The 23,401-nt window shown below is 36.7% G+C and overlaps 1 protein-coding gene across 1 annotated transcript; it reads left to right on the top strand.

Moving 5' to 3' along the window:
* Nucleotides 1-382: 382 nt before the first annotated feature.
* LOC149214854 (uncharacterized) lies at nucleotides 383-22,697 on the top strand. The gene is made up of 4 exons (XM_089389524.1): nucleotides 383-792; nucleotides 2,142-2,346; nucleotides 2,444-2,482; nucleotides 21,879-22,697. The coding sequence occupies exons 1-4, from the start codon at nucleotides 697-699 to the stop codon at nucleotides 22,418-22,420; spliced, it is 882 nt and encodes a 293-aa protein (XP_089245650.1). The 5' UTR covers nucleotides 383-696; the 3' UTR covers nucleotides 22,421-22,697.
* Nucleotides 22,698-23,401: the final 704 nt, after the last annotated feature.

The following is a 23,401-nucleotide window of genomic DNA, read 5'->3' as shown; positions in this document are numbered from 1 at the left end:
TTATGAATTACATAATGAATGGATATCTCTTTTCACAGATGAGACATCTTTAGTTTCTATTTGTATTGCAAATCCATATGATATGGATTAGAAATTGCACAGTAAATAGCTATATCTTCGCAAAAATAAAATAAAATTTCCTCCTATTTTGTAACGCCGTAAGAATTGAGATTCTCCTGCCGTAAGTATGTTTTGAAATACAGAAATATACAGACTCAGATGATTGCGTTAACCTCAAAAATATAGTGACAGTCTCACTCACTCGAAAAAAAATAAAAACCAGAATACCAAGCAGAAAATGGGAACACTACTGAAATTAATTAGATATTACAAGACAGCACATTTCATGCGACAATGACTTTTAGAAACCATCATTTCTATACCGACAAACTGTTGGTCAATTCATCTGTGTGTAAGTTCCTGAAAGGCGAGCAGTATAGTGACACCAATTATTGCACAGGCAGAATTCACATGATTTGCACATTTCATATTCTATTATTATGATTGGAGGGAGAACAGTTTCTGACAGATTATTCTCTAGCATTCCATCATGGGGCATGGGAATCTGCATTAGATGTATGGATGCAAAAAAGTAAGGAATACAGAAGAACATATACAGTCAAGTTGTTGGAACATCCATATTTTTGAAGGTGGCAAAGGCCTGGTGAGCACACAGACTCAAAATTGTATCAAAAGATGAAGAAATCAATGCAGTGGATATGCATTCTGGTGGGAGTTTTGGGTTTGGTAGCTTTTGTATTGGGGGTTGCAGCTGAGGCAGTACACACAAAGGTAAGGCTGCATATATTTGTATAACTCTTCTGGGCTTATTGCCTTTTACGCCGTGTTTATTAATTTCATTAAACATGACAGTATTAAATCCAGACAAGTCTATGTGAAGTTTATTTTGTTAGATTTGGAGTTTATGAGAATGTCCAGATGTTCTGGATTATGTGTCAGCAATTGGGATTTTCTTTCTTGTTTTATGGCTAGAGTGAGAGATTTTCCCACTGAATATAGGATTATGTTCTTGCCAAAAGTTCAGATTTTGAAGAATAACACCTCAATTATCAGTTTTGAAGCTTTAACTTTTAAATTCTGCAGGTGTAGTTATGAGGGGAATCCATATATGTTCAATTGCACACATAAAACAGATTTTCATATGAATGCAAAATTGTAGATAGATAGAGAGGGAGGGGAAACTTAAGAAATATTCCTGTGATTAAGTGTCTAGCACTAGGTGTGGGTGCTTACATATACACTAAAGAAATGTTCCTGTGACTAAGTGTCTAGCACTAGAGGTGGGTGCTTCCATATACTGGGGCATGTATCACCTGACCTGACTTAAGGGCTATGATAGTTTCTGCTAGTCAATGGTCCTCTGGTAGGAGTATGTCGGCCACTTTTTGGAGAAATCAAATCTTGGTGCGGGCTATAGCATACCCCGATTGCAGTGATCCAGCTGTCCTCTTGCGGCAGAGAGAGAGGACATTTATTTTGATCAATTTGATATCCCCAGCCGGGTCAGCCAGTTAAGCTGCTTTTCCCAGAGAAACTATTCCACTGTAGCATCTGCACTAGCTTGGGATGCAGCTGCTTGCTGTAGTTCCAAGAAATAGTGCATGCAGCCACAACAAAGGGCTGATTCTGTGCTGGTCAATCCTGAATCAGCCAGGTAAGGTTCTGCACTGGTCAATCCTGTGTTAGTCAGGTAAGGTCCTGCGACTTTATCCAGTTGCCTAACTTACTGGGTTGTCCTGACTGGTGTACCCTGGAGCAATCATGGAAGGTTCAGTGCCAATCTTCCTTGGTTGTTTCTGATGTACTGGTGAGCAGTAGGTTGGTCTTGATATTACCTGAGTGAAGGGTTAGTCCTGAAAGGTCTTACCTGGGCTCATGTAAGGTCTTTCTGCATTGTATTTATATGCAAGTATGTATATACATACACAAAGATATAGACACATTATAAGTAAATCCCACAGTTTGAAGTAAAATATTTCTTCTTTTGTAGCATGGAGCACATTAAGTTCGTATTTATGGTGAAGAGTTTGAATGCATATATAGCAGTCAAGCCTTACAATGAAATGATCCATGAATTTGACAACAGAAAGATAAAATGTCAATGTTGGTTGATTTTACAGGCTGATCAAGTGAGAGTGACTCAGAGTGGGGAATGCATATATCCTCGTAATCCTGCTTTCACAATGGGAGTGATAGCGACGTTGACTCTTATGATGGCTCAGATTATTCTAAATGTTGCAGCTGGTTGTCTCTGTTGCGGAACTCACGTCCATTACCAGTCACCTTTGAGCACAACAATTGCCATCGCATGTCTTGTCTTTCTTGGTAGGTATTTTAATTTTAATTTTGTTTGGCTTTAAACATTTACATTAGACAAGTGAGAACAGTTTGTGTGTGGTTGTGTACAATATGGTTGGGGCAGTGCCGCAGTTCCGTGCAGATTTAAGCCCTGTTTTCACAGGTATGCCAGGCCCAGAAAGGTTATTTTATGTGTTTTAAAAACTTGCAATTTTTTGCAATGAATACAATGGACTTATTACACCCTCTGCCCCACCCGTGCCACCGATTTTGTTTTATAAGGTTTTATAATATGTATCAGACTCTGTAAACCAATGTAATAAACTAGCATAACTCATCTAAATGCAGATATTGAAATCTTCAAAAGAGAATTAAGATAGTAATATCAATCAAGATGCCAAAGAATAGAAATACTCGAACCAGATTTTGCAGGGATTTTGTCTGTAGATTAGTTGCTATTATCAAAAGCAAGTGCACATAAAATCTCCCTGAATCTTCCTTCTTCATCCCTGGATTGTACAAGTGCAGACTGAAAGGCATTTTGTCTAGTGGAAAAGATCTTGGTTGAGTCCTGAAAATTCATGTTCATCTTGAAGAGAGTTTTATAGGATTTTGGGAAAAGGGCCTTTTCTATCAATATGAAACACACAATGTTTGATTTGTGCATCAAATGCTCAACATAAAAGAGAGTGGAATATATGCCGATCTTCTTGCTGAGGGGTTAAAGTAAATCAATATTACATTCTGTGTTATCATGTTCGAAGTATTTAGTACCTGCCCGCTTGGTATCTGTTTGATCTTTTCGTAACCCCCAATATAGTGGTTAGGATAGTCCGATTCATAAATTTGAGTGAAAATGGAAGTAAAATAGATGGTTGGGATGTTGCTAGGTTAAGAATTAAATACGATTAGGTGCTTTTTTCAGAATATGTTGGTGACCAGTGCTATTGTAGTGATTTGCTTGGTCTTCTCCTACTGTGTGTCTTGGCCTGAACTTTAGTAGTTTAGGAAGACTGTTTAAATCAAGGTAATCCCCATCTTGGATGGATGCTTAATATTGACTGAAACTTTGGGGAAACATATGCTTAGGTTCCTTTTATTAAGATCAAAATGGAAATAGATACCATTCTTCACATAAATTCAAGTCTTATTTCCGTACTTTCTGTCCATTCTCGAATATGTTCCCACCCAAACCTAGGTTACCTGAAACAGGAAATGGGCATTGGAATAGGCAAAATGGAATGATATAGAAATCAGACTCTGAAGGTTTCACATATAAGAGATGTAAACATTGTATATACAAAAACACTGTATACACATTACAAATATATAAAAAGATAATCATATTTAACATGCCCATGGCTTATTATTATATGCTATTTTTATTTTTCAAACGATAAAAAGTTTCAAAAACAAGATAATTGTTGGTGATTATAAGAAAAATATTTCAATGTTCATTTTGTAGAACACACGAGACTGGAAACCAAATGAAATGTATATTAATCAATCTCAAAGAATTATATACATGATGTACACATAAATATACATAGGAAACAATTGAATTACTTCCCGGGAGTTCTTGGACTCCAATAACTACCCAAACTGACCCAAGGTTAATCCGGGGATTAGCTATCTAATAATCCCCCCTAATCCGAAAGAATATACCAAAGTCCAAGAATGAGAGCTCAAAATGAAAAAATGCATCTCAGCCAAGAGTTGAATGTCTCTCAGAAAATGGTTTTTAAGGATGACCACAAACCAATATGGGAGAACTCAAGGTCTCAACCAACACCAACTCTGGAACCTTCATAGCGGTTCTCAAAACAACAAAAAATGTGGTTTTAAGGTGACCACAAACTCTGGAACTATCACAACAATTCCTCGAACAATTCCAAACATGGAAGTGCTCAATCAACTCGATCAACTCAACTCTAACTCAAGCTCACTTGACATCTCGAACTCGAACCTGTAGCAGACCATCAACTATACCAAATATAGAAGTGCTCAATCAACTCAAAACTGACTCAGGCTCGTTTGACATCTTGAACTTGAACCTATAGCAGACCATCAACAATTCCCCCCTTGTCAGATACAGGGTGAGAAGTACTCTTCATCACTGCAAGGCTGGTCATCACTCTGGAACATATTCTTCGATATGACCTGTAAATCTTCTTGGTTGTTTTCGTCCAATCCCAAGAAGCAATCCATCCAAAATTTACCTTCTCTCTTGCAGTAGACTTCTTTCTGGAACATCTATTTGTATGATGATTTCGCTTTCCGCAATGCTCACATAGGTGAAGATCAAAACACCAATCTTTCATATGTCCAACTCTGTTACACTGTTGGCATCTATCAACTTGTTCTGGAACAACACTGTCCAGAAATCTAGTGCTTCAGAATTGTATCAGTTTAACAAAATCTGGTATGTGAAAAAATACATCTAAAATATCCTCTTTGTAACCCAAACCAGTTCTGTGTTTATTGTGTCTAATCTCTTCCCATGGCCTTATGAAAGTTTTGGGAATATTAGGCTTCTCATAAGAACTTTCAGTTGCATTTCCTTTTGAAACCACTACATTACTCTGATTATTTTCTGACTGATGATCAGGCTCAAACAAACTATTATTCTGAACAAGAACAGGTTCATAATTATTCTTTTGTAGTTCTTCTCACTAAAACTAGGATTCTAGCTCCAAAAATTCAATTTTGCTTTTCGCATTTTGCAAACAGGAGTGGATGTGAGAAAGCATGTCCTTGTTGACTTGGACACTGTTATGAACTGTGGATGACATTAAACTGCGTAATAACTGCAACAAATCATTGACTTTGGCCATTTTCTCCAACAATCAACTTTGAAAAAAAGAGGTTTTTGGCTACCACAAAAAATGCACCCAATATAAACAGATTTACGATGAATTAACCGGGTGTCGGGTTCAAAGGAAAATGCACTCGTTTATAAAGAATATTCAAGAATAAAGAGATTATATAGTTGTAACTACACAATTAGGAACTTTTATCTTTGGTCCATATAATGAATACCATGAAAATTCAAGTTTGTTGCGAGTTATATCCAATATGAATGAGTTGCAAATTTATCAAATAGTGACATGCTTAGGGTCGCCAATCGATAGAAACCGAAATCATATTCACAACTTCCAAAATACCAAAATCATGTTCACAACCTCCAAAAATATCTCCCAAAATTAGCTTTAAAGAAAAAATATCTTTCAAAACCATCTCTATGAAGATTTGAACTTGAGACCTTCAATAGACCAAATAACTATATAAACTTCACCAACCATTATGTCAGTTTTCCTTCTTGGTTTTATATCCATAAACTCTACTTCCAAAAATATCTCCCAAAATTAGCTTTAAAAATATATATATTTCAAAATTGTCTCTATAAAGAATTGAACTTGAGACCTTTAATTGACCAAATAACTATATAATCTTATTAACCACTATTTAAACTTCAACAAAAACAAAATCAAAACTTGATGTCATTCCCCATAAGCTCCTTTTCTCCACTTGCCACCAATCAAAATTACTCCATTTAATGAAAATAAGAGAAGGAAGGATCAAACCTTACCACTTCTTTTATCTTGGCTTCTTTTATGTAAAGTTTTTTTGTTTTTTGTTTTTTGTTTTTTGTTTTTGTTTGTTTGTTTGTTTGTTTGTTTTTGTTTGTTTGTTTGTTCGTTTTTTTTTTTTTTTTTTTTTTTTTTTTTTCACATAAAAATGACTTTTTATCTTGGCTCCTTTTACTTAAAGTTTGTTGGTTGACTTTAATCTTTTTAATAGTGAATTTTACATGTGAACATTATGGCGACATCCTAAGAGTTACTCCTTACTCTTGGGTATTTTTTATTCCTTTCTCAATTTAAAGAAAACTTTCATAGCTTTCTCAAAAATTAGCGTTCACATTAGAAATTATTATTTAAATAATTTTCAAATTTCACCACAATTTAATGTGAATGCCATTTCTTCCATGCTTACCAACTTCTTCTACGTTATACCTCTCTCTGCTGCAAGCTTCGCATAGTCAGTTACTCACTGGTCTGAGATTTCGCTGCAAAATTCTCACAGTCCCCTTCACACTCAGCTGCAATCTACGTCCACCCAATATATAAACTGACATTTTTTTAAATCCAGGACAACCAAAAAATTGACCACTCTTCAATTAAAAATTTAATTCAAACCACCAAAAAATATATATCTTTCATTTTAAGTATCCTTTAGTAAAAACTTTGTATCCTTAAAAAAAATTTCAGTAAAAACTCCAGTTTGCAGTAAATGTAAATATTATCCTTTAGAAACTTTACTTACTGTGATTAAACTCTTGTTTACTGTCGTAAATGCAAATACTATCCTTCAGACATTTTATTGTGATTAAACTCTTGTTTACTGTAGTAAATGCAAATACTATCCTTCATAAATTTTACTGTGAATGTAAATAAAATCTTTTAGAAATTTCATTGTAAGTAAACTCTCATTTGAGAATCTTTTAGAAATTTCATTGTAAGTAAACTCTCATTTGACGCAGTAAATGCAAATAAAGCCTCCCAAAATTAAAATAACAAGCGGCCCTTGGGTGCATGGAACTTAGAATTTTAGCAAACAATCCAACAATTATTGGTATTCGACTCAGTATTGGAAATTTTTATTGAGAACAACAAGCACTCAAAACTCCAACATGTATTCTAACTTCCAAGGATATGTTAAAAAAAACTTTATACCACTGAATTTCTCCAATCTTCTTTCATTATGACGGAAAGTTATAAAACTTACAAAGAGTCAATAGTTTGGGTGTCCCACTAGGCTAACCTTATGTTGCATTCAACTATCCTCACAACCTTCATGCTCCACGTCTCCTTTACGCCATAGACTTCAAATACATGGAGTTTAGAAACAACTCAACCAGGGCTCTGATAACGTTCAAATTAACCTCTGAAGTCTCAGATTCATTCTATTTGATAGAGCAAATTAACCATGCTCTCATTCAACAGAGCATCTCACCCACTCTGATACCATTGTAGAACACACGAGACTAGAAACCAAATCAAATGTATATTAATCAATCTCAAAGAATTATGTACATGTTGTACATATAAATACATATAGGAAACAGTTGAATTAGTTCCCGAGAATTCTTGGACTCCAATAACTACCCAAACTGACCCAAAATTAATCCTGAGGATTAGCTATCTAACACATTTTCCATTTGACTTTTAAGTGGCGGCGAGTATCGCAAAATGCAAATAAACTTAATCTAGATCACCTGGCTCACTTGGTGGAATGGTCACTGACCTTGTACTAATTCAGAGCCACTACTTTGGTATATAGGTTGATCGGTGCTATCTAACATCTCATCAACATTGTCTTGCAACACCTCGAGTGGAAGCTTGCACAAAGGAGTTTGGGCGTTGTCACTTTCTTTTGCCTCCGAAGGCCTCTTTACCATTGATCTCACCTAAAGATCCGGCCACCCTTATATCTAGGGATCATTTGGGGCTCCTAGGTGACATCAACCCTTTATCACCTGTAACATCCTTAGCCATTGGATCTCTGCCTCACATCCAATGATCCTCATCAGTGCCATGGTTTTTCATTAAGTGTCCAATTTTGGTATAACATAGTCTAATGAGCTGACTTTTTGTTGAGCAAATTTTCTTTTTGATTTTCCCTGACATCTGGCAAGGATTGGGAGAATTGTAGTTTTAAGTTGTTGAGTCTGCAAAATCCAAATGTCTCAAGAGTTTTTCAAGGAGTTGAATCCATTTTTGCATTCAAAAATGCAATTTAAATGATGGAACATTATAATCTCACTAAAATTTCTGTTGCCAAATTATTGTGAGAAAGGGCAAAAGGTGGTCTCATCTCACTGCACCTTTTGAGAAGCCCCAACTTTAATCCTTCACGTAACTTCCGCTGGCCAAATTAATGAGTGGCTGATTACGTTAACTAGATGCTTAAATCTCTATTAAATTTTGGTGGTTTGAGAGGATGCTATGCGGTATCTTCCTTGAAGCTAAACTTCTTGTTTCTTTACGAGCAGTGGTTGGAATTTAGAGGGGAGCTCTTAATTGATTCATAAATTTTGTGAAAGGGGGCGATTATTATTAATTTCCTCACAAAGAGAAAGAAGATTTAGAAGAAGAGAGTGAAGAATTCACGGAGAAGAAGGAAAACAGACGAAGAAGAGAAAGAGAGACCTATGAAAAGAAGGGGAGCAGTGATAGAATCTGGGAGTAGCATAGCTAAAGGAGACTAAGGTTCATTAAATCTTTTGGTTTGTGGTTTCTATTTGAACCTCTGTATAACAGGCATTAGAATTAGTATTTGAGAAGGATTACCAAGAAGTTGAAATTCGGTATGCTTGTCTGAGACCTAGACCAAGGAGCATTAGAATTTTAGTCTTTGAGGAAGGATTACCGAGAAGTTGAAAGAAGGATTAAATTCAGAAAAGTTGAAACCCCGGGATAAAGAATTACCAAAGTATTGACAGTTTGGAGGGGTGATTGTAATAACCCAGTTTTGATGTGGACAAAGTGATTGTAATAACCCAGTTTTGATCCCCAGATTAATAATGTATGTTTGTAGATGATGAAAGGCTGAGAGCCTAGCAATGTAATAGTTTTTGAATTAATAATAAAAATATTTAAATATATCGTTAGCTGCAAATGAAAAACGACAGAGTTACAAGGTGCTGTGAATCCACGAGAGTGCAGGGCGCTAAAGGGGCTAGGCAAAATATAATATTTTATTCAAGTAATTTTGTAATTAGTTGGGAAAAGGAGTTTCATGAGCTTCTTGGGGAAGCCGCCGGGTGCATTGTGAACATTCTTATATATTAAAACATATCTGGATGGTAGAAGGGGAATTCCTGATTTCTTTCTTCCTCATTCGTTCTTGTTCTAGGATCTTGGAGAGAAGAGAAGGTTTCCATTGTAGAAAGTCATTGCTAGTTGGCTGTATGAGAAGACTGGTTATTTCCAAAAATGTAAAGATGCCTGTGTGCATGGAGGCATTGGTATTTTAAGGAAAACTGTCCACAACCGAGAATCTCTGGAGCTTTTAGCATTGAGATTCTCTTGCTAGTCTGTATTAGAGCCCTGGAAATAAGCGGGCCTAAAAGATTGCATTGCAGAGAAGAGGATTCCTTTCTTTGGGTTGTGTAAGCTGAAGGGGAAAGAGACTGCACAAGTTGAGATTGTTGTGTCTGAACAGATTGTAATAACATGAAAAATTGATTTTCTATGTGAGATTAGAGTCAGCCTAGCACCTGTCCTTGTGGATTCATAGGGTTGACTTATTGCTTAGAGATTGGGGAGCAACAGTGTCTATAGTTGGGTGGAACATCTAATGTCTGCAGCCGATCGGTGTGGTTATTTGACAAAGATAAGCTTTCTCTATTTATTATAATCATATGTGTTTGTTCATTGTTTAATGCTGAATATATCTTTATAATGCTGTTCGCTGTGAGAAATATGATTTCTTGTCTGCAGCCGATCGGTGTGGTTATTTGACAAAGATAAGCTTTCTCTATTTATTATAATCATATGTGTTTGTTCATTGTTTAATGCTGAATATATCTTTATAATGCTGTTCACTGTGAGAAATATGATTTCTTGTTTGTATATATGTTTATTGGTTGTATTGCATGATTCTGTTCATTCGCCTCATGCTTCTTGATTCATTTCAAATGGTATAAGAGTTTGAAATCATTCAAGAATGTGAGTTCTTGAAGTACCCTACAATTGGGATACATTACATTATGGTATTAGAGCAGAGATTTGTAGTAACATGTTCTAGCCCAAGAACTGAGTAATGTATCAGAGTGAAGGTTCCAATGCTAGATATATATTTATTATTGGTAGCGACCAATGCAAATTTATCAAATTTGCAATTACAGAGTTCAATCCATGTTGAAAATTGAAATTAGGTGAAAATGATGAAATCGAAGAGAAAATTTCATTTTCTAGATGAATCCAGCGTCTATTGGGCACAAGGTGTCGAATGGGTGAGCATAGGGTTTCTAGATGAATCCAACGTCTATTGGGCACAAGGTGTCGAATGGGTGAGCATAGGGTCAGAATCAGCCAAGCAATGCTAAGTCCAAAGCTTCCATGGTGGCTTCGTGAGAATTTTCTTTGAAATTTTACGTATACCTATTAATGGCCCGAACTACTTTTGACTTGAAATTGATGTTTCAAATTCATTGTGGAATTGGTCAAAATTTTCAAAGTTAAACGAAATCGCCGAAGATAGGTTGCCAAGTTCGTTGAAGGGAGAAGTTTCATTTATTCCACCAAAAAAAAAGTTTTATTAAGTTTTCTGCTGAAGAAAAAATCAAGTCTGTTGAAGAGAAGACTTTTATAGTTCATTGATGGGGGGAAGAATTTGAAGTTTGACAATGAAGAGCATTTTGAAGTTTAGTGATGAAAAATCATTTTGAAGTTCGCCAATTTAAAAAAGTTTTGAAGTGCGTCAATAGAAGATTTTTTAAGTTTGTTGATGGAAGAATATTGAAGTGCACTCATAGAAGAATTCTTGAGTTTGCCAATGGCGAAATATTGGAATGCATTGATAGAAGAATTTTGAAGTCTGCCGGTGGGAAAAATTTGAAGTTCACTGATGGAACTAAAATTTTAGTTTGCCGATAGGAGGTGGATTTTGAAGTTTGACAATATATGAATTTTTTAGTTTGCCAATGAGACAATTTGGAGTTTTGTCAACCGAAGAAAATTCTAGTTCGCTGATAGGAGAAATATTTGGTTCATTGATGGGATAATTCATTAGTTCATTGATAGAAGCATTCTTCATCTCAATGAGGGGGATGGTGACATGGCCATATTTGAGGTTGACAAGTGGACATCAGTGCCACATCAGCAATCACATGCTATGCTACATTAGCAAGATGGTGATAATTAAAAAAAGAAAGAAAAGAAGTTTGGAGCCAAAAACTTGTTTTGGTTATAACAAGAGTAGATTAAATCCAAATCAAGAGAAATTTTGGAGTTAAGTTCACAATGTGAAGGCCTATAAAAGTGCTAATGACATCCACTAGCCAATTTTGCTTCATTTTTTCAGAAATGACAAATTAGTGAGATTTTTGAAGAGCAGGGTGGTACTCTTTGATAGAGGACCTGTTATTGATGAACATTTTGTGATGAGTTCAAAAAGTAGACATGAAGATACCTATTTGGGATTTTGGCCAAATTCCAAGGGGTTTGGAGTGGGGACATGAAAACAGGGCAAAATCCACTATTTCGGGATACATTTTGGAGTTTTTTGAGATTTTCTAAGGAAAAGGACCTGTTACTCCTCATTTTGGTAGGGTACATAGAGTCATTTTCATTTTCGACAACACCATTGTAAGTTTGAAAAGATGCAAGTCAAAGCCCTAGTAGGCCATGTGATGATTGTGTATATGGTCTCCTAGGCCTCTTATGGTTGGCCATGCTCGGTCCCTTTAGCCCCGACTCTTAAGTCCTTTCGTTCTGGATAGGATTGGAGGCCTTTTGATGGATCTACTGTGACGCATGGTTTAGGGGAGCCATGGTTTTTGTAAGGGCGATCACACTATGTACGGCTTGTCTCTCCCATGTCTTGAGCGCATTTATGTATTTTACACATTGTCATAATTCATAGAGTCTGTGCATCTCATTTGGTTGTGGTTTAGTATAATTTAGTTCTCCACATGGTAGTCTCACACTTCACAACATGCCATGTTTTATGGGGCACTGCATGGATCCCAAGGCATGAGTCTCCTAGGTCCAAAATACAACAAAGGCTCAAAATGTTGAGCATGATGTATACTTGACATGCCACGTGAAAATTTTGGCAAATGAAGAAGGCATAATGCAAAAATCACTCCTCTAAGGTGGCAGTACACTCTCTCTTAGCCACATGGGGGGTAAAAATAACCAAAAGAAGGTCATTCCTTGACATGCATGGACAAAATTTATATCAAAGTCGAAGTAAATCACGCTTGGGACAAAACCCAAATGTCAGAATCCATCAATCAAGCAGGGCGTTGATCATGCAAGCAAAATTCAACCTCACTTTCAGCTCACACATGGAAAGATTCAAGTAGGTCTAGCGGTAACATCCTAGGTCCAAATGGGGCAAGTGATAGCTTGTTGGAATCCTTGTGACGTGGTCTACCTCTCTCAAGCAAAATGTTGGACAAACCTGGTAGGGTGTTTTCTCCATAATGCAGTTTTTGGAGCTGGTCAAAACACATACAAACTAACATGGTGAGTGGGAAGGTGGAAAATCAGGGTCCATACTTGAAATGCAGAGACCAATTTCACATCAAAACTTACAGAAATTTTCTTTCGGAAAAAACCCATGTGTCTAATTCTTCAAATCAGCAAGGGTGTTGGAGATCTAGCAAATCATTCATCTATGCAAGGTGACATCTCATCCTAGCCACACGTGTGAGTCAAATATAGCCATTGGTGGTCAAGTCAACATTGAAGGTGGTCAAGAAGTCAAGGAAAGTTAAGTCATCAAGTCAAATCAGCATGCTCTACTAGCCGTTTCCTCTCCATGCCAAGTCAAGCCTTTTGTGGGTTAATTAATTTGCTTTTAATGCACAAAATTGTTTTCATGAAATGACTGAGTCTCCAACATGTGGATGACAAGTCAAACAGTATTACTTTGGGAGAGATTCAAACTAGTCATTATCTAGTTGTTACAAGAAAGATATAAAAGGCTAGGTCCTCCTCTCATTGATTGTTGTTGAACTGTGAGATCATTTGATTCCATAATAGAAACTTTTCATGCGCAAATACATTGTGTGGATTGAATTTTCTATGCTCCTTTTTCTCAGTGTTGTGCTATAATATTTTATTTTCATAGAATAGACATAGGTGCTCTTGGTTACCATAAAGCTGCTAGGCCAATCCATTGAGAGGCTACGAGTCATGTGGAAGGGGAGATCTAGGCACAAGCCTTCACCTCACCCTTTGTTAGTGCTAAAGTTATTCAAACCCAGTGATTGGACAAACCCTTTTCGGGCATATCTTTAGCAAGGGTGAGATCTTATCAGTTCTACAATTGGTTTAGTGGTTTGAAAAATCTCAAATGAGGAGATCTTCATAGAGGAATTGGGGAGTTTGTGTTGACATTCTAAGCTAGTTTGGGTGAGATAGTCTCTTGACTCCTATTCCAATCTCTAGTCCAGAGGAAAAACTGATTTGGAGGTTGTTGTGATTGCAATCTGACATGTGGAAGGTAAGCAAGGCAAAGGTAAGCCTCACTACAAGAACCACATTTATTTAAAAATCTCAACCTCTTTACTTTTCTGTCATATAAAAATAAAAAATAAACAAAAAAGGAATAAAATCTTAGTATATGCACAAATCTATATCTTGATAGCTAGTAGATCCTAAGGATTTAACTATAGATATATTCCACACCCCAAGATAATTTACCCTCTCATTTTCTGCATTAATATGTTTTATATTTCATGAGGATATTGTGAGAATTTTTACAGATCTGCAATTTATTACACCAATTTTTACAGCAGATCTGACAAATTTACCATACAAAGGGGCATCATTCTTTAAACCATAGTTGGAGGAACCGCCCGTTAGAATTTCCACGCACCCTCAGTCTGGTCTATGCCTTAGCTAGGAACATCAACACACTAGTAGTGCCTAACTTTAAAATGACTTGCATAGCAGAAATATAACAGCAATGAGATCAATATAGTACACAAGAATTTATGGCCCAGAACTTATTTCTTATTAGTCCTTCAATAAGAAAACCTTAGGGCTTCCGTACCAGGGATTATGGCCCTTTACAATCCCTGTACAATTGCCAATATCAGGTCTATACTGAGCATTAAGTGCTTAAATATATAAACAACCAAGTTAAGCTGAATCAATGATCATGGAAAAAAAGAATTGAATCAATGACACTTGAAGTCGGTAAAATTCTTGTAAGGTTACACATTTTTGTTAAAGCATAGGTTTAGAAGATCAAATAAGGCTGTTGATGCATTGAGCAAAAGGACAATATCGTTAACTACTATGAGAGTAGAAACGGTAGGACTAGAAGAAATGAAGAAATTGTATGACATAGATGCAAAATTCGATGAAAGTTTGAAAGAACCGTGGAGTGGTGATCAAACTCCATTCTTGGACTACTTTATCCAAGAAGGATTCTTTTTAAAAATCAGCAATTATGTATTACAAGAGGATCAATGAGAGAAAACCTCATTTGAGAGTTGCACAATGGTGGCTTGAGTGGACATTCCAGCATGGACAAAAACCGTGAATTGGTTGAAGTGTTAATATTGGGTATGGGATCACAAGAATGTGAAGAAGTGGATTGAGAATTGCAGAATTTGTTGGCCTGCTAAGGGAAGAAGTCAGCATATTGTATTGTATACACCATTGCTGGCACCATAAGTGCTATGGAAAGATATCAGCATGGCCTTCGTGTTGGGATTTCCAAGAACCCACCGAGGTAATGCCTCTATCTTCATAATTGTTGATAGAGTTTTGAAAATGGCACATCGCATTCCATGTAGGAAAACTAGAGATGCTGAAAAGCCATATTTTTTATTCTTTAGAGAAATTGTTCATTTACGTGGTTTGCCAAGAAGTATAGCTTCAGATAGACAGCAAATTTATTGGTCATTTTTGGAAGACTTAATGGAAGAATTTTGATACAAATTGGTAGTTCAGCTCTGCATATCATCCACATGCTGGCAGATAGACTGAGGCAGTCAATAGAAGACTTGAAAATCTGTTGAGATGTCTGGTTGGAGAGAAACCAGTTGCCAACATATCGGGATTTGTTATTGGTGCTAGCTAAATTTCCATATAACAATTCAATAAACATGTCCATAGGAAAGAGTCCTTTCCAAATTGTGAACGGAGATCACTAAGAGGAGTGACTTATTTTATTTGGGATGCTTGCCTAAAGGAAGCAAGAGCAGTGAGGATGTAGAGTCATTTGTTGAGCATATAAAGGAAGTACATGAACGGACTATAGAAACAATAAAGCAGCCAAGTCTGCAAGCAGAGGGATGGTGTGAAAAGCTTTGAAAAGAAACTTGAAGAAGGGGATCTTGTGTTCGTACACTTGAGGAAGGAAAGATTTCCTAAGGGCACCTATAACAAGTTGAAAATGAAGAACATAGGTACTTGCAAGATTGTCAAAAGGATTTCAGAAAATGCTTATGTGCTTGAGTTGTGCTTGGGTTTAGACATCTCACCAACCCTCAATGTGGCTGATTTATATGAATTCCATGAAGGCATTACCAATAAGGAAAAGTATGTAGCAGATCGGAAAGAACATATCCTTAAGCTTGAGAGGGATGAGATAGCAAAGATCTGGGAAGAGTGGATTGTAGGAAGAATAAGAAAGCAAAGAACGAAAAGACAAGGGCATGGAGGACACAACTTGATTTTAGAAGTAGAGTTGGAAAGAATCACTCAATAGTGTGTGCAGGATTTTGGAGCTATTGTACTTTAGAGTGCTTGGGATTCTGGGTGATGTCACACCATCATTTACCTTCGAAGCCCTCTTTGTTGTTGATCTCACCCCAAGATCCGACAACCCTTATTTCTATGGATTGTTTGGGTCCCCACATGACATCATACTCCTTTTCACCCAGAGCACGCTTAGTGATTGGATCTCCACCTCACATCCAACGATTGTCATCATTCCCATGATTATTCATGAAGCATTCACATTCGGTATGCCCCAAATTTAATCCAAATCCTTTGGCCAAATAATTGGATGGTTGAGTACTTTAACTAGAGGTTTAGATTTTATTAAATTTTGGTGGTTGGAGAGGATGCTTTGTGGCATTCTCTTTGAGGATAAACTTGTTTCTTTATGAGTGGTGGTTGGATTTTGGAGGGGGAGATCTTAATTGATTCATAAGTTTTGAGAAAAGGGAAGATTGTTATTATTCTCCTTACGAAGAAGAAGACAACGAAGAAGAAGAATACTTTAGGGAATAGAATGAAGAATTGACAGAGAAGGAAAATAGAGGAATAAAAAGAAAGAGAAACTGACAAAAAGCGGGTGAGCAGTGATAGAATCTGGTAGTGGCACGGTTGAAGAAGACCCAGGTTCATTAAAAAATTGTTTTGTGGTTCTGTTTAAAACTTTAAACCTTTGTAAGCCTGGCTGAGACTTAGATCAATATGCGTTATAATTTAGTATTTGAGGAAGGGTTTTCAACCCAATAATGATTTCAGCTTTAGTTAAAGCTCATTGAGGCAAAACCATGTAATTTAATAAAATTGTAGTCTAACAGAAGTGCTAGTTTTGCAAGTTGAAATTCTCCCTTATCGGCTATTGTCTCATTTAAAAAAAATGTGTGCTTTCTTTTATTCGTTGTGTACTCTTTACTTTGGTCTTGGCAGCCCTGGTAGTTGTTGTTACTGTTGCTTGCATCCTAGTCAGGGCTACATTACCATCATCTTGTGAACTGCCATAATCCCACATCCTAGTTGGTCCTATTTGGTACTTTGGTGGCTGTCGAGATAGTAGGCATAAATTTGAGTTTACAAACAACAAATCTTGCACCTAAGCAATTCCACTCTACTGAATGGAAAAAGGTTGTTTCACTCCACTTTTGCTTACATGCAGCTGAACTAGTCACCTTCGATGTAAAATTAACATTATGTAATCAAATTTTTTTGTAGATATTTGAAAACTTGATAGTACAAAATCCAAAATCTAAATAAAAATAACTTTCTTTAAACTATAGAACACAATAAAGATATTGGTTATTGAACATACTTATAAATGCAAATGAATGACTAACTGATGAAGCAAGGGAGTCCTTGTACCATATTGTGTTGAGAGGCCTATGAGTCCAAGTTCTTTGTTATAACAGTGATATGCACTGTCTTCATCCACAAAGTGTTTATCATATCTTAGATACTTTCCCAACTCAAGTTTTAAGGTAGTGCAATCATCATGACTATAACACCTATTGATAAAGGTGTTCTGATTCTTCATTTCATGATGGTTTCATCTGGAACCATTTGGGGTCAAGTAGGAATGCAATTGAATGAAGAGAGTTTTGAAGCATTTTCCACCTTTTTGGACTAAGATCCCATGCATCATTCTTGGTTCCCATATCAACCCTAGAATTTTCATGTTCCATTATGTCATAAAGCTTCTCTCTTTTTTGATCCACACTCTCACATGCATCCTTTGAGCGTGGATGAACATTTTCAAACATGCTAAGGGTGGAAACAATACGTGTGATGGGATAACTATATCTTCCATTCTCCTCCAAAATCCTTTAAAGAATGGCCAATGATAATGTCCTCAACTTGGGGACCATGCCCAATATCAGAGTCCTTCCACCTTTGCCATTCAATTGATACCAGCATCCCCCTAAGAGATTGATGCACTTTGATGAGGCATGGTAACAAAATGAATATAGATACAAACCTCATCTCAACACATTGAAAAAGTTACAGGTTGGCATATTTCCTATAAATTGTTACGGATGTTTTATGCTCAACAAACAAAAATTGTAGTATCTTTGCTTTATTTACCGTTTTTCCAATCCATGCAATGTTATTGATATCATTAAGGAGGAGGTTGATGCAATGCATGACACAAGGAGTCCAAAAACCTGTTGGGTATTCATCCTCATTTAAACCTCGATTGAGTATATTGTTTAAGATACTTTTATAACAGTTTGGGCCACATTTTCCCTTTCAACGTCCTCTATTGCCCCTATTTCCATTTTGAAGATACCCATCAAATATGGACCATCTTTGGTCTTCCTTGTGGTGTCATGGAATTTTAAGAACATAATTCCTTTTGGGGTGGAAACCACAATTTTGATAAGAGGATGATGTTTGACATTTGTCCAGAAATTTGAAATAATTGAGACTGACCCCACAGTCCCTATAATTGTCTTTAATATTATGAAGTTTGGCATTCATGCAAGCCCTCTCTTCACACAACATTGTTTCCTCATTTTTTCGTAGCTGGGAGGTTTATAATATTTAAGGGGGAGTGTTCACTAGATCTCTCACCATCGCCTTCCAGTAAGGAGGCCTACAAATATTAAAAGCTCTGCCATTTAAAACAAAACCTCTCAACAGATGTCTCAAGATTGCCCCTCCCTCTTGCATCCCGTAGGTTGTCAAGTGGGGAAACAGATACATGACTTCAAGAACAAGTTTTTGGACAACCAATTGTTCATCCAGTGGGTTGTAGTTGGGTTGAGTGGAACCTTCAGTGACCTGTGTTCCAAGATCAAGCAATTGTTTTACTAAAGCCGCTTTTTGAGTTTGAGGGACGGTAGTTCACTTGTTCTTTTTCCCCATTTTAATTAAATGCCACCTAACTCTTGCTACACTCCTCGATTTTTGCTTGTTACAGTAAGGGAAAAACCAAACTACCACTTGTTCCTCCATTATATGATTGAGTGCATTTGAACACTGCCCAAAGCTTGGCTTCTAAATCCCTTTCGGCTTCTTTCTATTCTATATTTTGGTTTCTTGTGGGGTGCACTGTGGGGGCTTCATTTTGGAAATGGGTATTCTAGTTTTGTAAACTTGATGAACTTTTAGCCATTGCAATGGTAAAATAATCAAAATATATTCAAAGAACTCTGAAAATACAAAATAAACCCACATAAAATAAAATACCTCTTTTCAGATGCCCAAATGTTGCCAAATGTCCAATTGTTGGTGGAAATCAGTGATCATGGTCTCCAAGGTCCACATGTAATGCTCAAAGGAAAATGGCCTGTGGCTTTTGCAACAATGCTCTTGCTGAGAATTTCTCTCCACACCCACGGTGGCTATATTCGTATGTGGTCCGTGGGAGTTTTAAACAACAACACTTCACGCAGCAAATACCAAATGATCGACGATTTTCCTCGACAGCGTCAATCTCTTCTCAATGAGGCTGCATTCTCTTTAACATGCTCACGAGTCACATACAACGGGTTTATGGCAAATCAAAATGGATGACTACAACAGGGAATAGTCGAAACAACTCTCTTTTGAGTTGGAAATGGGTCGAAATACATTTAGTGTTTACGTTTTGTTTTTGTTTTTATTTTCAGTTGTGTTTTGGTCCTGTGGGAAACAACAGAGGATTTTAGAGAAATCGTTTCACATTTCTTGAGAAGTCCTTTTCGGCCCTCAGAAATGGGAACATGGGTGGGATATGGCATTTTTCGTCCCATTCCAATTCCAGGCCATTTTATGATGGAATCGATGGCTCCTGTTCCATTTCCAGCGACAGAGACGCAAATCATTGTGGTCTGGTAGTATGTTACCTCTCCCCAGGGACAATTTTGGAAAACAAGGATGAAGTTTGGCTAGCTGCACTGTCTTGTCCGACATTGTGTTGCTCAAATGCCTTACCCTTTAAGGACTACTTAAGAAATCTTTTTGTGAGAAAATCCATCTTTTTGACATGTCAATTGTCTGCTTTGAAATATGGCCACAAATCTGGGCCACATTTTCACTAATTTGAAATTTAGGATGACTAATTTGTCGATAGTCTATAGACATGTATATCATGTTATACGTATAAATATATCCATGATCATGACGTGTAGATCAGTCGGTGTCTGTGGGTTTATTCTTATGAGATTTCAGGTTGAAATTTTACAGGAAGAAGTTGAAGGTGGTAGTTAATAATAAGGGTTACATAGTCTTATGTGGTGTCCAAGCTTCACTGAGTCTCAGGACAATCCTGGTGAGAGCATCCTGCTATTGGAGTGCACTGAAAATATGTCATTGATCTATATATCTTGATTCTTGGACTCTACCGCTGCATGTTGTAATATTAAGGTTTATCTACCAAGAATTTTTGTATTGTTCCAAGTTTAGAACTGGGTCTACTACATACATCAAGAATCAGTGACAATCACAACTCAGGTTCCAGCACCAAATGTGATGAAATGAATCACTTTCAAGGAATTCTCAGTTCTCAAATGATCACTGAGAATAAAAACTAAGGTGCTAATAGTAAATGACAAAGTTTATGATGTGTTCAAGCCATTCTTGACCATGATAATACACTGTGCTCGAGGAGGTTTATTTGCCAAGATTTTTTGTATTGTTCCAAGTTTAGAACTGGGTCTACTACATACATCAAGAATCACAACCCAGGTTCCAGCTCCAAATGTGACGAAATGAATCACTTTTAAGGAATTTTGAGTTCTCCAATGATCACTGAGAATAAAAGCTGAGGTGGTAAAAGTAAATGACAAAATTTATGATGTGCACAAACCATTCTTGACCATGAGAATACACTATGTGCTCAAGGAGGTTTATCTACCAAGAACTTTTGTATTGTTCCAAATTTAGAACTGGGTCAACTACCTACATCTAGAATCAATGACAATCACAACCCAGGTTCCAGCACCACATGTGATGAAATGAATCACTTTAAAGGAATTCTCAGTTCTCCAATGATCACTGAGAATAAAAGCTGAAGTGCTAATAGTAAATGACAAACTTTATGATGTGCACAAGCCATTTTGACAAAGAGAATACACTATGTGCTCAAGGACAACACACTATAGTATGTTGTAATGTTAAACATCTGCTACTCATAGTGGGATTTAGTTCATAACATGATGGTAAAGCTGGTAAATCGAAGGCCCACGGATTAGTTGTTGAGCAATTTATTTTATTTTTTGTAATTCTAAATTCTATATTCTGCCGTGCGCTAGATTTAAAGTTTGATTCTAATGGCTGCTGTCTAAATGCAGAGCGTTTGATATTATATCCACTTAATTTGTAATGTTTCTTCCAAATTCAAACTGACCTCATTATATCATATGTTCTTTATGAAGTGCGTTTGTATATAGTCAGCATTGAGGTATATATCCCTAGAGGATGTTAGCATAATGATTAGAATGTTTTGATGTAGTTCATCCTATAGAGCAATATTGGGTTTACATTTCTAATCGGCTAATGTAATTCATTATCATCGAAACATCTATTCAACATTGCTTTATGCGATGAATTCAACACTGCTTTATGGGATGAATCTGGAAAACTACATTAAAATATTATGAATCACAGAAGCCTGAACTCTGAGATTAGAACGTTTTTTTTTGCTTTATGTGATGAATTCAACATTGCTCTATGTGATGAATCCAGAAAAAATACATCAAAATATTATGAATCACAGAACCCTGAACTCTGAGATTAGAATGTTTTTTTTTCAGTACAGAAAAAGCACGGCATAGCCATATATAGAATCCATTTTCCAGGATTATCACCATATTCGTGTCATGGGATTTGAACCCTGGTGGAGAGGTTATCATTAAACCCTCCCAACCACCCGAGCTAGAATGTTGCTAATGAATATTAACTTTCCAAGTATTTCAAGTCCTTGGGTGTGTCCAAACAGTAATTGCATTATCTTGTTAAGCTGGTGGATTGGCCAATCGATGTTGGAAAGAGCTAACCAGCCATATATTGGGTATTTAATGCCCTCAGAGCAGCACGCGACTTAACGCGATAACACGGGAGCGGGCAAATTCGGCATTAAATAGTATTTGCCCGCTCCCGTGTTATCGGGCTAAGTTGCGAGCTACTCTGAAGGCATTAAATACCCAATATATGACTGGTTAGCTCCAGCCATCGATGTTACTGTAGTCCTTTATGCCCTTGGTAATTTCTTATCTTTCCTATCACAAGTTTTGTTTGAAGTAGGGTTTTATAACTGTGCTCATACATCCACCTACAGGATTACTTTTATAATTGCCTTTTGCCTACTTTCGGCTGGAGTTGCTCTCAATGACGAACACAATGAAGAAAGCTATTTTTCCAGCGATTGCTCTGTCAAGACCGGTGTCTTTGCTGGAGGGGCAGTGCTGTCTTTGGTCGCCATTACCTTTGGCATTGCCTACTATATTGTATCATCTTCCGTCAAGAGCTCAGCTGCTTGGATGCATCAGAATCGGGGTATTAATATGACACAACCACGGTATGGGCCATCAAATGCTGAACCTGTTTTTGTACCTGAAAATATATATGCCCAATACCATGAGAATCCTCAATATTACAATGGCTTGGAGCAAATGGCCCCACCAGCAGGAGAATTACAAAATTCATTTTGGAAATGATAGCTGCAAAAGTCTGAAAGGTCTTTTAGCATTGGTGTAAATCCAGCGGGACTAAATATAATTGACTTGTGTGCTGCCTTGAAGGCTTCTTGGTAAATTACGTGTAACTTTCTGTTTTCTGATTATAGGCCACCATAGGTTGGCTGCTTCTTATTGGTTTGTTGGGTGTCACAGTCGTTCAGTCCTTATTCCTTATTGCTTCGTCACTGTATTTTCCCATTGCCCTCTTACTGTCATATTTGGAGTCTGTACGTTGATATATTTATGATATTCTATATGCCTTAGAGAGTGTTGTTACCGTCAAGAGTGGGACAATCCCATGATTATTTAGTTGCGTACAAACGAGATGCATAAGATGCAGGAGAGCTTTCGTTTTTGATATTTTGAAAATTTCAAGTTTTGTGTATCCTCTTCAACACTTGTGCATATACCGAGTTTTCTGAAGGACAATGAGAATGGTCTATATAGTTCAAAATTGCTTCCTTTCATTAAAGTGGTCAGTTGCACACTATTCTTTGAAGTGGAAAATAAAAATGTTGACTTGCATCTCATTCAAAAACCACAATAAGTTATAAAACATGGCCAACCAGTAATACACTCTAAAGTATACAATCCACTTAACTCTTGAAACTGTTAATGGGTAAATTATTTATCATTATAATATTGTAATGAAGTAATTTTTTTTTCAGATCGAAAAATCATGATTGTATTTATATCAGAAATATAAACATAGCATTATGTACCAATACAACTGTTTCTCATATAGAAGAAACTATGCAAAGGAATGGAGAACTTGACACAACAATACGTTCCAGCCTAATTGAAAAGCATCAACAATTCATGCCAAAAGAAAAAACTAACAGCCATGATAGGTATGAGCCTAAAATAGCCTCACTGATCGTAGAGAAGGCAGTATTTATCCCCTGAAAACAAAGAAGATCAAAACAATCTGCGATTGAAATTGATATAAATTTATTTTAA

This window comes from Pinus tabuliformis, chromosome 1_1 (genome assembly GCF_031772625.1).
Source record: "Pinus tabuliformis cultivar Carrire ecotype Pingquan chromosome 1_1, CPIR1, whole genome shotgun sequence".
NCBI classification, from domain to species: domain Eukaryota; kingdom Viridiplantae; phylum Streptophyta; class Pinopsida; order Pinales; family Pinaceae; genus Pinus; species Pinus tabuliformis.
This window is presented reverse-complemented; position numbering and strand designations above follow the sequence as displayed.

Coding starts and splice junctions, on each gene's coding strand:
- LOC149214854 (XM_089389524.1), top strand. CDS start 697: ATGAAGAAATCAATGCAGTGGATATGCATTCTGGTGGGAGTTTTGGGT. Junction 793..2,141: donor CTGAGGCAGTACACACAAAG/GTAAGGCTGCAT, acceptor TTGATTTTACAG/GCTGATCAAGTGAGAGTGAC. Junction 2,347..2,443: donor CGCATGTCTTGTCTTTCTTG/GTAGGTATTTTA, acceptor TGGTTGGGGCAG/TGCCGCAGTTCCGTGCAGAT.